The sequence below is a fragment of the Papilio xuthus genome, unplaced genomic scaffold (genome assembly GCF_000836235.2).
Source record: "Papilio xuthus unplaced genomic scaffold, Pxut_1.1 DF827714.1, whole genome shotgun sequence".
Taxonomy (NCBI): Eukaryota; Metazoa; Arthropoda; class Insecta; order Lepidoptera; family Papilionidae; genus Papilio; species Papilio xuthus.
Window position 1 is genome coordinate 3,050,281 of NW_013530935.1, and position 17,289 is coordinate 3,067,569.

General features: G+C 33.1%; 1 protein-coding gene across 1 annotated transcript; it reads left to right on the plus strand.

Moving 5' to 3' along the window:
* The first annotated feature begins 8,257 nt into the window (after positions 1–8,257).
* On the plus strand, positions 8,258–16,009 carry LOC106116597 (synaptic vesicle glycoprotein 2C-like). The gene is made up of 10 exons (XM_013310477.1): positions 8,258–8,417; positions 9,051–9,263; positions 9,855–10,017; positions 12,138–12,319; positions 12,877–13,061; positions 13,455–13,615; positions 14,225–14,399; positions 14,944–15,218; positions 15,681–15,808; positions 15,917–16,009. Exons 1-10 carry the CDS (start codon positions 8,369–8,371, stop codon positions 15,982–15,984), a joined length of 1,599 nt encoding a protein of 532 aa, XP_013165931.1. The 5' UTR covers positions 8,258–8,368; the 3' UTR covers positions 15,985–16,009.
* Positions 16,010–17,289: the final 1,280 nt, after the last annotated feature.

Genomic DNA, 17,289 nt, shown 5'->3' on the forward strand with positions numbered 1-17,289 from the left:
TTGAAAGAACACTAATAAGGTTTTTATATATATCCACGCGGATGGAGTCGCGGCCGACAGCTAATTTATAATATTATAAAATTAATTATATTTTTTTAAGATACCGAAATCAAAATACAAATTATGAGTCGAGGTGTCATAATTACCTCTAGGAATTTCGCAGATAATTTGTAAGGTATTCAAAGCAGGAAGTAATTCGTGTTACGCAATGAACACGGACCGATTAAGCAGTCGAGACACGAAAAAACTTTGGTAGCAGCACAATGTGTTGTACGTGATTCGAATAAAATATATTTTATTTCGGAGATTCGGTACATTTATATAGATTTTTTTTACATTCAATGAGAAAGCCTGCAACGAATAACTGAAACCCATTTTGTAGCATAAAATCTGTTAATTAAAATTAACAGCGGTTAACTTTCTATCGATAGTAAAACGTTCATATTATTTGTCGGTAGAGTTCTTAATATACTTTAAAAATCTGGCTTAAAACATAGTATTTTCTAAGTAATATTATATAAAAAAAGTACTTGATCCAGCTTTAGCTATGCTAAATTTAAGACAATATGAAAAGTTTGATTAATGACTCTTATTTATAATTTATTACACATAGCTATCACCCGCGACTCCGTCCGCGTGGAGTTAAAATAAATACATAATTGGTAGACTATGTGTTCTTCCAGACTTTGTTCTATATGTCAAATTTCATCAAGATCCGGTTAGCCGTTCTTAAGATACTTTCTTTTAGACATTATTAATTACAATCCTCTTTCGTTACAAAGGCTAGTGTCAGAATGAATGTGAGGAGACACAAACGTCGACATTTTATTAAAGTCAGTGTTGAGTCAATACACTGGCTCATTTCCGGATTTTCTTCCTAACACTTCAAACAAACACCCATCCATACATCTAAACAATCGCATGTATAATATAAATACATTATTTTATAGATGTATGTTATTTTAATGCAATTTATCTGAAACTGTAGCACAAAAGAGAATATACGATGTAATTTGATGCACCGCTAAACGTGCTTTACGCTCTGACTAGAATAGGGCGGGATTGTAACAACCGTTCAATGAATATTTAAATAGTTGAATAACCCAAACTGGTTCTAACGTATAAATCAAATCATTGGTAGGTTTAGGTTAAGGTTTCCAGAGATATTTTTAAACTAGTCTATTTTTTAATTTTTGTTATTAATTTTACTTTTCAGTAGCGGCCTGCGAATTCAACTACGGCTGATGTACAGAGAAGTAACTCAATAAATTCTGTTCGTTTAAATTTAAAATAAATTACTTTGGTTAAAAAAAATAAAAAATGTCAATCAGAAGACTTAACTTTTACTATGTATGCCTAAAATAATTTGCAAATTAATACCACGAGTTTTTATCGGTGGTATACCTATAAAACACTCCGTAAATTTATTTCATGGATTACGAAAGTGGAAATATATATTTGTACATGTTTTTCAACAATGAAAACTCTTGGTTACAGTCAACGAGACATATGATTATAACACGTGAAATAGGTGAAGATACCATTACATTTCCGCGGGTGCCGGCTTGCCAACAAAGTTCACAAGCGAAACACGCGAAAAGTAATTAAACATTCCGAACACGTCAGAACTTTTCAACCAGCATAGCAGCTTCTTACAGCTGAATACATTAAGTATAAAATACTCTGCTTTTACAACTTATTTTGTAATATATATAATAGCTCTTATCTACATCCTACTTACGGTTGAACCCATTAATTGGTCGATTTTAGCTTCAGTAAGGTATTAAAAATGTGTTTTTCGATTTACGGTGCAGGAAAACATCGTGTTGCAACCTGCACATATCTGCGAAAAAATTCAAAGATATGTGTCAAGTCAACTCGCACTGGGCCAGCGTGGTTGACTATGGTCAAGTCACACTTAATTTGGGTAGGCTCCGAGCCTCTCAGTGGGGTCGTATAGTGAGATGATGATGATAAATGTATTAAATCCATCGCCCTTATTTAAAAATAACGATATACCAAATAACACGAATTCTTCAAGTACATTTGTGATTATACAATAATGTTCAAATCAAAGGTTTCAATAGGACTTTGTTTAGGGCAGCTGTAGTATTAAATTATTTAGGTCAGTTAAATATTCTACTTTGTAGTGTGATTCTTAATTTTTAAAATTCACAGCACGCTCGGCGTCTTTATTTTTGTTGGAAATTACCGGAATCTCAAAGGTTTTCTCGTAACCTAGTTCAAAGTGAAGGAGCATGCTGAATTAGAAGTCTATAATTTAAGTATTTCTATATTATAAGGTAGCAAACGATCAAGCGGCCACTTCAATTTGCCAAAATAGCGAAGGAACATGGACATCTTTAATTCTAAATGGATTGCCTACCTTAAACCAACTAAAGACAGAAAAAAGATCCCTTCCTATGCGGGATGCATACGTTTCTTCTCCACCTAATCGATTTTCCCTTCCCATCACTTCCCTATAAGAAAAGGGTAGGAAGATAACGTGGTATTAAATTAGGCCTCCGATACGCTCATTTATCAGACAAAACGCAGAATTACTTTCACTTTACGCCAGTCTGTGTGGTTGTGGTATTGCACCGGCAAAGCTGTTTCATTCGTGTACCAAAAATATTATTATTGTAGGGTCTAACAAAGTCAAAATGTCTACTTATGAAATAAAAAAATATTTTATTTTTCATCAGTTTTGCTTTACTTAACTTTTACGTAATTTGCAACTAATTGAAAAAAAAAACAAATCCTAACAAGGTGCATCAGGTGGCAGTGCAACGCTGTGCTGTAACTTTTCATTTTATTTAAAATACTTAATCATAATAAAACTCGTGCAACGTGGGCGTAAGGAAGATGAATGCTGCTATTATGAGTATTATGAATAATTTTCCTGTAACACCACACACTACAGTAGAAGCATAACGAAGCTTACGGTTAACGTATTCAATATTATTCGATTTACTGAAGTGTCATTATTGAAATGAAACCAGACTAAAAACAAGGCACAGTTTTTCTATGTCAAAAAAACACGAGCTTATAGTCTAAACCAGTCTTTTTTTATATCATAAGGTGGCAAACTAGCGAGTGGCCACTTGAAATCGCTGAATAGCGAAGTGACCGTTGCCACATACGCAATTGTATACGCGTTGCCTACCTTTAATTGACTTAGAAGAGGATGCATAGAATGAAAATATTTTCCTCTTCCATGCATCCTCTCATCCGGAAAGTCCACATCCGCTTCCCATCCTTACCTAATGAGAAAAAGGGAGGGAAGGGAAAGAGGACTAAATTAGGGCTCCGGGACGCACACTCATCAGACGAAACGCGGAATTGCTTACACTTCACGCCTGTCTTCTGTGTGGTCGTGGTATTTCACTGGGCGAGCCGGGCCGATTCGTGCGAAGATGTTAAAGCGGGCTCTATCACTGTTAAAGTCTTTCCCAAAGTGAGCGATAGCGCCCCCTTGTTGGCGGTGCAGGCCTCAAGTTGCGGGTTATAGTAAAAGTTTCGTTTAGAGTTTTCCGTTAATATACATATATAGGTCACAATAATTAATGAATATAATTTGAAGTTATAGTGGTTTTTAAATATGTGAAAATATGGGGGCGCTAAAAAAATTTTTACTCTCAAAGTGGGCAGTAGACAAAATAAGTTTGGGAACCACTGGTCTAAACCAACACAAATACATATAATATATAAATAATTGAGGTTTTTTTTCTGCGGTAATGGAGTCGCCGGCAAAAGCTATAGTAAATAAATATTTTCGAGGTGAAGGCCGCTTAGATGTAAAGCTTAAACTTCTATACAACTTTCCACTACGTGGTGGCTGCGAAAATTACTAAAGCTCAGAATACACCTTTTGAAACAGCTGTCAAATAAAGCTGCCGCGTGAGTTCGAGACTTAATAAATCTGTTTGAAAGCAAATGAAAATCGTTTAAAATAAATTCACACGAATTTATATTCGAATTAAAAATGAATAATAAAAACTATTTATTAACATGTAAAGAGAGAAAAAAAACATGACTTTTAGCGGCTATTTATTTTCAATACAATTATTTATAAATTGTGAATGTTAACAATAAATACACAAAATAATGTCGTCCCTCTCTTATGACTTGAATAAAATAGGATAACAATATGTTTCGGCAATGTAAACGCCAAAATGACAACGACCTCCTAATATTGAATTTCAAGCATTAAAAATCAAATTTGGACTCATACAGAATACTGCATATTATTTTGGCAATATTGTAATGTAATTTATACGTATAGAAAATTACAAAAATAGTCACGTTCAGGTCGGTTCGTGACAATGAGCCGCGTGACACCGCAACCAATGTTACCTCATAAATGTACACTACATTATAACCCAGTCAAGTTAAATATTTTGACCCCGAAATACAGAGTGTTTTAAAAATATTTTAAGAGTACAAAAGCAACAGAATTTTTTTAACTTATATATTATAAATGCGAATGTTTAGATAGATGGATGGATGTTTGTTTGAATGTATATCAAGAACAGTTGAATTAAACTCGCTGAAATTTGGCATAGATCATTAATCTAGAAGAGCACATCGACTATTATTTTTTTTATCCAACGCAGACGTAGTCGCATGTGATAGCTAGTTTTAGTAATCTTTTTAATTATCGTTTACGGTCATTTCAATTCCAGTTCTATTAAATAAGATTATGGATAAATTCGAGTAAGGATATTTTAATCAATTTTATTTCGAGTTCGTGTTAGTAAATTTAATGTACCTTTCGCAAAGGTAATAAATTGTAATTTACTACACGTGACTTTCAGTGAGCATAAATCCGTGTTAATAGCTTAATTAAGCCAGCGTTCATCTGCAAATTTTGAGTTCGGTGGCAATAGTGAAAAGGTAGACCATTTTATTTTGTATGCAGTATAAATGTCAAACAAAATTAGTAACGAAATAACTTTTCGTTGAATGCTAATCCTAGCAAATGTAATACAAAGAGCTCGGGGGTTACCAATGGGATTTTTTTAAAGAAAAAAATAGATATCCATAAAAAAAAGAAAAAGCAATAAGAATGTTGTATTCTATAGGCACAAAGATTCGATCTTCAATAGGGAATTGAATTATGATTCAGTTTATTGATATTCAAAGAGTATAACTCTTCCCACGAATATGATATTATTCGATAGTTTCATATCTTATGTACGTTTTCAAATATTTACGTAACCAAAAATATTTACTTATAGAAATAGACGTCAAATTGTTAACAGACAAGCTGTCGCCGCGACACCGTGCATGCGGAATTAAAACACAACTTAATTAGTAGCCTATGTTTTCTTACAAGCTATGTTTTAAATCTATGCCAAATTTTAATGAGATCCAGGCAGCCAAACATCTATCCATCCATCCATTAGTAAGAAGTAAGATTGAAACTATGATTATCTTAATGACTCAGTGGTAACGGGATTCCATTGTTTTTTTTATTATTTTTATATTATCGATACAAATACCTGAACACTACCAGATATCGTTAATTGCTAATGCATGAATTCTAGGAGACAAAAGAGAACTTTTATCCAATAGAGAGAATTTCCTTTAATTTGTAAACAGACAACGTTCACAAACGAAACAGTTTATTCAATTCTACTTCTTTGGTATTCCGTTTTTCTTACATTTGAATAGATCTAATTCCTTAAATGTAACAAATTAATTAAGTTTCATCCCATCTCTTTATCTTAAAAAGAGAACAGTTTATTTTTGTATATTTGTATCGCCGGTGTAAACTCACGGGTATGTATTGTTAGGAAGAATATCCGACTCTGTGCCGGTGTACTGGTGCTACACTAGCCTTATTAAAATATCAACGTTTATTCCTCACTAAACAATCTGACACTTTGGTGCAACAATTTGGTAACGAAAGCGCGCCATTCGCGCCAAACGATTCTATTTAAGAATGTCTAAAAGTACATAAAACCTAAAGATAAATGGATAGAAACTGATCTTACTAATATAAATGCGATAGTTTATATTTTTATTTATATATATTATTGGATAGATGAATGTTTGTATAGAAGGTATCTCCGGAACGGTTGTATGGATATCGCTGGAATTTGGCATAGATGTAGAACATACTCTGGAACAACAGGCTACTAATTACGTTTGTTTTTTTATTTCCGCGCGGACGGAATCGCGGGCAATAGCTAGCTTATAAAAGGCGGAGCGACAACGAAAAAATTATATTTTGTAATCGCTTAACTGTTAAGCTTAATAGCTGAATTGTTGGAAATTCTTTCAAATTTCTTTGAATTTAACGCTATAAGAATCTTTTGTTGGTCGGTATTTAACTAACAAAAGATTCTTATAGCGTTACTGTTCTTTTGTATTGCCGATTATCTTTTAAAAAATTAGGCGAAAGAAGTCTTTGTGTACATTAAATCGATTTGAATAAGATTTCCTTTGAATCTATTTATCAATTAAATACTATTTTCGTATTAAAATTGTGAAAAAAAATATACAATATACGTCGTCAAACTGTACATATTAAGTTTGTAACTTAAATGCTAACCTCTCTGTGTTATGGAAACAGATTTATTTATTACTAACTGAAGCCCGCAACGCCGTAGGCGTGGAATTAAAAAAAAACTTACTTAGGAGTCTATGTGTTTTTCCAGGATATGTTCTACATCTAAGATAAATTTCCCTCGCACTGGGCCAGCGTGGTTGACTATAGCCTAGTCACTCCTAACTTAGAGTAGTCTCCGAGCCCCTTAGTGGCGACACACATATAGTGAGCTGAAAATTAAATGCTAATGTCTGGATGGATTCATGTTTGTTGAGGGTATCTCCAGAACGACTGAATGAATATGGATTAAATTTGGCAAACATATAGAACATAGTCTGGAAGAACACTTAGGCTACTAATTATGTTTTTTTTTTAATACCGCGCGGACGGTGTCGCGGGCGACAGCTATATGATAGTACATTTTAGAAAGAAGCACAATCATTAGGTTTACATTGTAATTTATTTACTAGCATTAATCTTAGGGAAGTATAATTTGTGCCAAAATTGTTACATTTATGACATTTTGTTTGCAATCTCGAAGATTTCGTAATTATTCATTGTCATAGTTGGTTGTCATCGTATTACGTCATTTGTAAAGTGATAACGTAATCTTTCCGTTAAACAAACTGAGATTGAAACTGTTTTTTATCACAAAAACTATGTTAGTTTTGTAAACGAAGATGTAAAATAAATCACACTACTTCATTATATCATAACTAGCGACTAACTAGCTGTCGCCCGTGGCTCCGTACGGGCGGAATTAAAAAAATAAGGAGTACCATATATGTTCCAGGCTATGCCATATATGCCAAATTACAGCGACATCCATGCAGTCGTTCCTCAAACATTCGTATATTTACACATTCGCATTTATAATATATGTGAAATAAAATAGAGTAAATATAATATATAACATTTTTAGATATAAATACGTTGTTAGAGATTAGCCTAAGAAAAAATGTATATTACATAGGATTTGAGATGATTTTAGTAGGAAAGAGGGGAAAAAACATACAAACATATGCAAGTATGAATTTAGGTAATATTTTTTAAGTCAACTCTCAGAAGAAAGAAATCATTCGATTCCTCATTATTAGTTTGAATATTTTATCTCTCCGTCTATTAAAAATAGGTAACGAGATTGTTACTACAGATATCTTCACCGCTTAGTTTTCTGTAGATCAAGTGGCCAGTGGTGGTGGACTTGCCAGAGTCGACGTGTCCAATGACGACATGTACCAATGTGTTTTACGATTTCCGATTTACATATGTACATTTATCCGACGTCCTTACGGTGAAGGAAAACATCGTGATGCTGCACATATCTGAGAAGAAAATTCACAGATATATGTGAAGTCAACCCGCACTGGGCCAGCATGGTTGACTATGGCCTAATCACCCTTAACTTAGGGTAAGCTCCGAGCCCCTCGTTGGGGACGTATTGAGCTGATGATGATTAGTTTTTTTGATATAAAGAATCACCGTTTATCAACCATCTTGATTACATTGCATAATATTTTATAATCTTTGAAGATAATTTGTGTAATTAAATAATACAATTAACAAATTAAATTATCTACTTATCTCATTATCTTGTGAAAAGTGACAATGTCACAATAAACCTTATCATATTACTTAAACTTAAACTAATATTGATGTAGTAGCGTTTAGAAAAGATATCTCGTAAAGAAAGCAGTTATTATTACATGAGAGCGAAAAAGAACGCACGTTTTTAATATACATTTTTAATGAAAACGTTAAATTTATTTTATTTTAAATTATTAAGTGTAGTTTTTGTGTTGACCTTACTAAATGGTTTCTGCAGTGAAAATGGGTGATCAAAAACAAAATGAATCTAAAGGTATTTTTGTTACAAATAAGTATAGATTATAATTATAAGTAATCTTTATATATATATATATATATATAATTCTTCTGTGAGTGTGTATGTCACTGAACTTCTCTGAAACGACAGGATCGACTTTGATGAAATTTTTTGTGTGTGTTCAAGGGGATCTGGGAATGGTTTAGATTCACAATTTTGTCCGCTGGACAATGTTTTTTTAATTAATTTTAATAAAACGTAATACTATGAAAACTTTTTTAAACACTAGCGACTGCCCACGACATCATGCGTGCGGAATTAAAAAAAAAACTATGAAATATAGTCTAGAGTACCCGGGAATGTTGTAGTTTATCAACAGTGAAAAAAAAATACAAAATAAATTAAATAATTTTGGATCATATTCTCTTAAAAAAAATCTTATCTACTTATAATCTTACTAATATTATAAATGCGAAAGTTTAAATGGATGGACGGATTGATGGATGCTTGTTTGAAGGTATCTCCATAAAGGCTGTATGAATCTTGCTGAAATTTATCCTAAATAGTCTAGCGGAACACATAGTCTACTGATTAACTTTTATTAAATTCCGCGCGGACGGTGTTGCGGGCGACAGCTAGTATTAGTATAAATCAATATTATATTTTTAGATCAAACAAAAGACCCAATGACAATATTAGAAGATGGATTAATTCTTTGCAAATTCGGTCGTTTCCATATAAGATTATTATTTACTTCAATGACTGCTGTTTTCGCATCCACAATGGTTACCACAACATCTTCATATATTTTACCAATGGCGGAATGTGATTTGAACATGAGTATTATGCATAAAGGTTTGCTTAATGCTATGCCTTTTTTCGGTAAGTAAAAATATTTTTAAATTATTTTAACAACATTCCAAAATATAATTTCAATAAGAAACCAAAACTATGATAGTTTAACTCTTTAACACTTTGATACAATGGTGTGCATTCAACAGTGATAGAGCTCGCTTTAACATCTTCGCACGAATCGGCCCGGCTCGCCCGGTGAAATACCACGACCACACAGAAGACAGGCGTGAAGTGGAAGCAATTCCGCGTTTCGTCTGATGTGTGCATCCCGGACGCATAATTTAGTCCTCTTTCCCTTCTCATCCTTCTTCTTATAAGGAAAGAATGGGAAGAGAAGTAGACATTTCGGATGAGATGATGCATAGGAAGGGAAAATATTTTCTTTCTATGCATCCTCTCCTCCGTCGATTAAAGTAATGCATATGCAATTGCGTATGTCTATGGGCAACGGTCACTTCGCTATTTCCGCCCGCTCGCTCGTTTGTCACCTTATGACATAAAAAAGTAATTATATGAGATATCAATATTTCTAAAAACATAATTTATAATTTATGTTTAAGCTGCTTTTTAAAAAAAATCTCTTTGATCGTACTTAATAATGTTTTATTAACTTTTTAGGACAAGTGGGAGCGACATTTTTTACTGGTTTCTTAGTAGACGCTTTCGGTAGAAGAATATTTTTAGTAGGTGGCAATGCTGCAATATTTGTATGTACTATAATTGAAGGGTCCAGTCAAAACTATTGGATGTTAATTGTATTGAAACTTTTAGAAGGAATTGCGTAAGTATAATATCACTAGCTTTTGACCCCGACTCCTTCCACGTGGAAAAAAAACTTTATAAGTAGCTCATTTTTTTTTAAAATATTGACTAACGCTTGACCACGATGTTAGTGATGATGTGGTCGAAAGATGGTATGTAAAGTACGCTAGCTTAGTAAATGCCTGCAGACGGGGCCGCGGACGAGAGCGAAAGCGTACCCGTGGTCCCGTCCCGATGCGTTGGAGGAACAGAGAGGTTTCGTGGGTATGCCTCCGCTATGGAGGAGAATCCCACATAACTACCGCGTCCCCTCCCCCCCGGGGCGCGGATTATGCATAAAGCATTCCTCTCTGGAAAAAAAGCTTAGTAAATGTATATTCACTCTACTCTTGAAGGCTCCTACGTCATACATGGACGAAAAGGCTTAACGGAGTTGTATGCAACTCCACACTATGTTCTACATCTACGCTAAATTTTAACGAGATCCTGTGAGCCATTTTAGAGATACGTATTAACAAACATCATCATCATCATCATCATCATCATCAGCTCACTATTCGTCCCCACTGAGGGGCTCGGAGCCTATCCAAAGTTAGGGGTGACTAGGCCAAAGTCAACCAAACAAAAGACATCCAAACAATTCGTATTTATAACATTAGTAAGATTAAACCATGATAAGTAAATAAAATACTCATGACCAACGATCAAACTTTTAGAAGAAATGCTTATATTCCATAACATTTTTTTTTATCAATTTATTTATAACTAAGATATTCTTCATGACAATTCCTAGAATTCTTCTATAGCAAAAAAAGCGTTGTAATATCATCAGCTCACTATACGTCCCCATCGAGGGGCTCGGAGCCTTCCCTAAGTTAAGGGTGACTAGGCCATAGTTAGCAACGCTGGCCAAGTGCGGGTTGGTTGACTTCACACATATATTTGAATTTCTTCTCAGATATGTGCAGGTTGCATCACGATGTTTTCCTTCACCGTAAGAACGTCGGATAAATGTACATATGTAAATCGGAAATATAAAACACATTGGTATTGGTACGTTGTAATATATTTAATGGAATTTCTTATAAATGTTGACTCTTATACAATCATATATAATTGTTGTACAAATAAGTCGTAAAGATAAATTTGTAAAATATAACAACAAGAGTCATGTAATTTACAATCTAATATTGTTTTTTAGCTTAATAATGAAGATGACATGACAAATTTGTGATGAATATGTCATGTCATCGCTCCAAGCCCCTCGGTGGGGGCTATAGTGAGCTGATGATGATGTCATGTCATTTCCTAGAACGGTTGTCATTATCATACTGACAACCTTAGCTTAGCGTTATATTCATCTATTAAACTGATTACAATATTTATTCTATGTCAGTTATTGTGATTTTTTTCTGATTTTTTCCACTTAAAATTATTTATTATAAATTAATAGTGGTCGGCCACGAAAAAAAGTAGCCTCTAACATATCCGTATGTATCAGCAACCGCGTTTTTGAATCCGAATGAACCGAATGTTTGATCAAAATCCGCCTAACCGTTTTGGACATTGCAGACAGTCAGACAAAATTTTAAAAAATTGGTTTTTCGTTATAATAAACGAAAATAAATCCTGAGAACACTGTTTATTTTGATATTACATACGGAGACACTACATTTATAGACTCTTATTAGCTATCTCCGTGTCTGCTCCCAAACTATCTACAATGACAAATTTCTGCGAGATCCGTTAATCTTTTCAGGAGTTACTTTCTAACAAACATTCATCTAAACCTTCATATTATTATCTTATATCTTTAAATTATATATAGTATGTAGGGGGTTTCGGGGGCGATAAATCGATCTAGCTAGGAATCATTTTTAGAAAGTGTCATTTTATTCGTGTTTTATCGATAATCAACTTAAACATAAACTTAACTTTTTCTATCGGTAAGATCGAAAAATATTATTCATATTTCATCATTTTATTAGTAATTCGTACTTAAAAATAATTTCAAAAAAACACAATTTAAAAAAAATACCAAGCAAAGCTCGGTCATCCAGGTACTAATATTAGTAAGACAACTCTACTCACGTATAGTTCTGAATCAGCAACGATTAATAAAATTATGTTTATTTACAGGTTAAGTTTATCTTTCACTGCTGTAGCATCAATGGTATCGGAATTCGTACATAAAAACATACGAGATAGAATATTGATGCTGTACTGTTCATTCATGTCACTGTCTCTTGTTGTTGCTGCGTTAATATCATGGGGTGTACTATTACAACCATGGCATGTCGTGATCATCAAGGACTACTTTGGTTAGTACAAATTGCTGCACTAGCTTTTTTTTAAAATCTTTTTTAGCTCTTTCATATTAATAGAAAGGATAGTAAGGCACATGGTATTTAATGACATTTCTCTTTATCGATATTTCCTAATTGTTTTGCTGTAATGGTAAATTTACATTTTATAATCTTTTTTTAATACAATACAAGCATTTAGCTTGAGTTCCTTAAGAGATGTTGTTCAGAGAATAACTCATTTACATTCATCATTTTTATAATGTAACTAGCTGTCGTCCGAGACTCCGTGCGCGCGGCATAAAAAAACCTAAATAAGTAGCCTATGTGTTCTTTCAGATTATGTTCTACATTTGTGCCAAATTTTATCAAAATCCGTGCAGCCGTTCCGGTGATACCTTTATCAAATATCCATCCATTTAAACATCGCATTTATAATATTAGTACGTTAGTAAGAAGAAAGATAGTGTATTTTAAATCATGGTATGAGTTAACATGGTTAGGTAACATGCTTTTCTGTAATGTAAGTAAATAATATATATATATATATATATATATATATATTTATTTTCCAGAATTAAGGATTTGGAACATTTATTTGTACATTTGTTCGATATGGAGTTTGTTGGCGGCAGTACTTTATTGTACTATACCAGAAAGTCCCAAATATCTTTTATCTCATGGACAAGAACGAGAAGCATTGGAAGTATTAAGGAAAGTATACGTCGAGAATACGGGGAACTTAAAAACGGAATATCCGGTAAGTAGTAACTTTAATTATAAAAAAATACAGACGAATTGAAAAGTTAAACTTTTATATACTACTAGCAGTCGTCCGAGACTCCGTCCGCACCAAAATTAAAAATAAAAAAACTTGATAAGTAGTCTATGTGCTCTCCAGACTACGTTCTACACAACTGCAAAATTTCATCAAAATTCGTTTAGCCGTTCCGGAGATATCTTCAAACATTCATCTAAACTTTCACATTCATAATATTAGTAAGATGTTATACCATTGATTTAGTTTTTAAATTATACCAATTCAAATTTGGCAAAGGACAAAATTCTCTACATCTTCTATAAAGGTATTTAAATTTTTAACTAAGCTATTTTTATTCATCATTATTAAATTTGCTATTTTTTTGGATTCCAGATAACATCACTCGGTGCATCTGGTTCCTTCAAGTCAACTAAAGAGATGAGTCTTAAAAAACAAATGACACACGCAATGATTGACGTCAAGGAGTTATTCCGCGCACCTTTGTTTTGTAGACTTATCTTGTTTTCAAGTCTCACATTCGTTTGTTTACTAGCGTAAGTGTTTGACAAAACCTTTTTAATCCATATATAGGTCATAGGACAGGTCATTGCTTCTGAATGACAGCTTTTGCTTCGTTCCGACTTAAACGTAACTGTTAAATTTCTAGATAGTTAATCCTTAAACGGTGAATATCAAATAGGCACAAATTAGCACTGTTTTTAGCCTGTCCATATATACAGGTCAGTGTACTTAAACCACATAATAGACATACGCAATTGCATATCCGTTGCCTACCTTTAATCGACGGAGTAGAGGATGCACAGAAAGAAAATATTTTCCCTTTCCATGTATCCGCTCATCCGGAAAGTCCATTTCCACTTCCCATCCTTTCTTTATAAGAAAAAGGGTGGGAAGGGAAAGAGGACTAAATTAGGCCTCCGGGACGCACAATCATTAGACGACACGCGAAATGACTTCCACTTCACGCCTGTCTTCTGTGTGGTCGTGGTATTTCACCGGGCGGGCCGGGCCAATTCGTGCGAAGATGTTAAAGCGGGCTCTACCACTGTTAACCTCACTCACTGTTACCTCAATTAACTCTCTTAGTGACCGTTACAATTCTGAGTATAAATAAAACTGACCATAAGTTTTTTTTTATTCAGGTATAGTGCATTGAGGTTATGGTATCCACAGTTATCAACAATTATAGAAAATTACCAGAAAGACTACGGAAAGACTGATCGATTTTGCGTTATGATGAATGACTACAGATTTAAATTAAATGAAAAAATAAATGCTTTTTCATCTAATATTACAGATACTGAAATCTGTATACCTGTAAGTAATTTCTTACTAATATTATAAATGTGAAAGTTTAGATGAATAGATGTTTGTTAGAAAGTATTTCCAGAACGGTTAAAGGGATCTTGATGAAATTTGGCATAGATATAGAACATAGTCTGGAAGAACATAGTTGTTTTTAAATCCGCGCGGATATAGTCGCGGGCAACAGTTAATAATTAATAAAATTTTAACTAATTTAACAATTGATGGTTAACATACTAATAAATTTAAATTTGTTGAGATTGAAGTCGACAATAATAACTGACAATAAGTGAATCAGGAACCACTTGACAACATAACTAAATTTACATACAGTGGTTTAAAAGATGTCCACAGCAGAGAATATTAATTTAATTGAATAATTAATTTCGAAAAAAAACAACTATTACGTAAATTTAATGCTGTAACGTACATGACATAAAATAAGTCTCTCTCTCTCTCTCTCTGCCAAACTTGCATCCCACAAGGTGGCGGGGTCAGCTTTCCCATCCAAATGTATTTTTTTGTTAATTTTATAGATAACATTTATTTTTTACAGCAAATAAGTGGTTCAGAGACGTACACAAATGGAATAATACTTGGTTTATTTTCAATGTTCTTCGTTGGCGCCTGTGGTTATCTAGTTGATTTTATGGGACAGAAAATACTTATGTTCATCTTATTGATTCTATGCGCCGTGTGTTCAGGATCATTGTATTGGACTAATTCGTCTATACAAGCCGCTTTGTTAATCTCAGCTACTTGTGGCTTAATGCAATCAGCTTTGAGTCTTCAACAGAATATTTTAATAAGAGTTTTTCCGACAACTGTAAGGTATGTTATTCTTTTAATTTAATCTATCAAATACTGATTTATTGTAAGTAGGTCTTAGTTGGAAAATAGTATTATAGTTTTAAATCAAAATGCCAATTTTAAATAAAATATACTATGAATTCCATCATCCTTCTAATATTGTAAATGCGAATGTTTAGATATCTCCATAATGGCTGTATGCATCTCGATTAAGTTGGCACACACATAGAACGTAGTCTGGAAAAACACAAAGGCTACTAATTAAGTTTTTTTTATTCCGCGCGGACGGAGTCGTGGGCGACAGATAGTCGTATAAAATTCTCGTGTCACAATGTTAGTTACCAAACTCCTCCTAAATAGCTTGACCGATTTTTGTGAAACTTGATAAGCATATTCAGTTGGATTGAGAATCGGTGACTATTTTTTTAATCCCGCGCGGACAGACTCGCGGTCAGCTACTAATGTATATATTAATGCTTTCAGGACATTGGCGCTTTCAGCAATAGTTATGATTGGCCGAGTCGGTTCCTTGCTTGGCAATATTTTATTCCCAATCATGCTGGAGTTAGGATGTATGGGTCCTTTCTTAGCATTATCTGTGATAACACTTTGTAAGTATAGAATTATAGACATATTTCCTACATTTGACGTATAAAATATATATTAGATATAATAAAGATATCACATTGTATTTATTTAAAGTTTATTTTTTATTATAGGTGTCGCTGGCTTAGTTTATTATCTACCGGATCCAAACAAAGAAAACAATGGAGCGGGTGACAAATAAACTAATTCATATAATAAAATATTTTCAAAACAAATTATGGATTTTTATTTTATCCTCAATAAATTACGTTACAATGTATTAGGAATGGTAATTTATGTTTCGTCTATCTTAAGAATACTTTGTTTGTCGTATCAGAATCACCAGAAGCTCGGCCCATGCATAATAAAGCAGGCATTACCATACTGAAAACACGCGTCCTATTCCTATAAACTACAAAAACATTTATTTTCACACTGATATATCTAAAGCTTTTATACTTCTTATCAAATTATTTTTTGAATAGTGTTTACCGCAAGTGTTACAAAATGTACATGTATGTTACAAAGTGTACATGTATGTTACAGATGAAAAAAATGCAAAGGATCTGTACAATTAGAGGTTAATAGATAGTTAATTTTTATTAATTTATACAATTACCCTTTTAAACTTATAAAAGACGATAAGATTTAAATTAGTAATCAAAGTCGAAAATTACGACCAATCCAGCAATTCGTACTTGAGAGATATCTCCGATATAATGAGATAAATTAAATTAATAAATTACCCAATAAACAAGCCAAAACAAGAATAAACTAAACCCTCGTTTCAAACGAAAGTCCGCAAAAGTTTTTGGTGTTTTATAATGGCCGTAATTTGATATCGAAACAAAATTTTACGAAAATATATTCAAACAAACACAAATATTAAAACAAATGTTTTGACAATCATGTTATTCGGCTTAACTTATTAACACGTGTTTGGAGAACTCAGCTATTTTATTAATAACTAGCTGTCGCCCGCGACTCCGTCCGCGTGGTTATATAAAAAAACTTAATTAGTGTAGCCTATGTGTTTCGTAATTTAATCGAGACCCGTTTAGCCGTTGTAGACATATGTTCACCCATCCATCCGTCCACATCACGTCCATCTAAACATTCGCATTTATAATATTAGTAAGTTAAATAAAAAGCAGCTCTTCAAGGCATAAATTCGAAAAAGAAATGAATAAATAGTGTCCTATGTCCGTCTCCTGGCTCTAAGCTACCTCCTCGCCAATGTTCAGCCATATCGGTAAAGGCGTTTTTGAGTTATAAATAGTGTAACTAACACGACTATCTTTTATATATGTATATAGATTATTAATTTTGGTACAAATTAAATTTCTTACGAACATTAAATAACTATCTTGATCACATTGTAATTAAAAATATATTTAAGTTACAACATAAAATTGTAAAAACAATTTTATTATATTAAAATACAATTCAGCAATATATATTTTTCATGAGACGTTATCAAAACCGACATAAATCAAATTAAATGAAA

Coding starts and splice junctions, on each gene's coding strand:
- LOC106116597 (XM_013310477.1), top strand. CDS start 8,369: ATGGTTTCTGCAGTGAAAATGGGTGATCAAAAACAAAATGAATCTAAA. Junction 12,320..12,876: donor GATCATCAAGGACTACTTTG/GTTAGTACAAAT, acceptor TTTATTTTCCAG/AATTAAGGATTTGGAACATT. Junction 15,219..15,680: donor GTTTTTCCGACAACTGTAAG/GTATGTTATTCT, acceptor TAATGCTTTCAG/GACATTGGCGCTTTCAGCAA.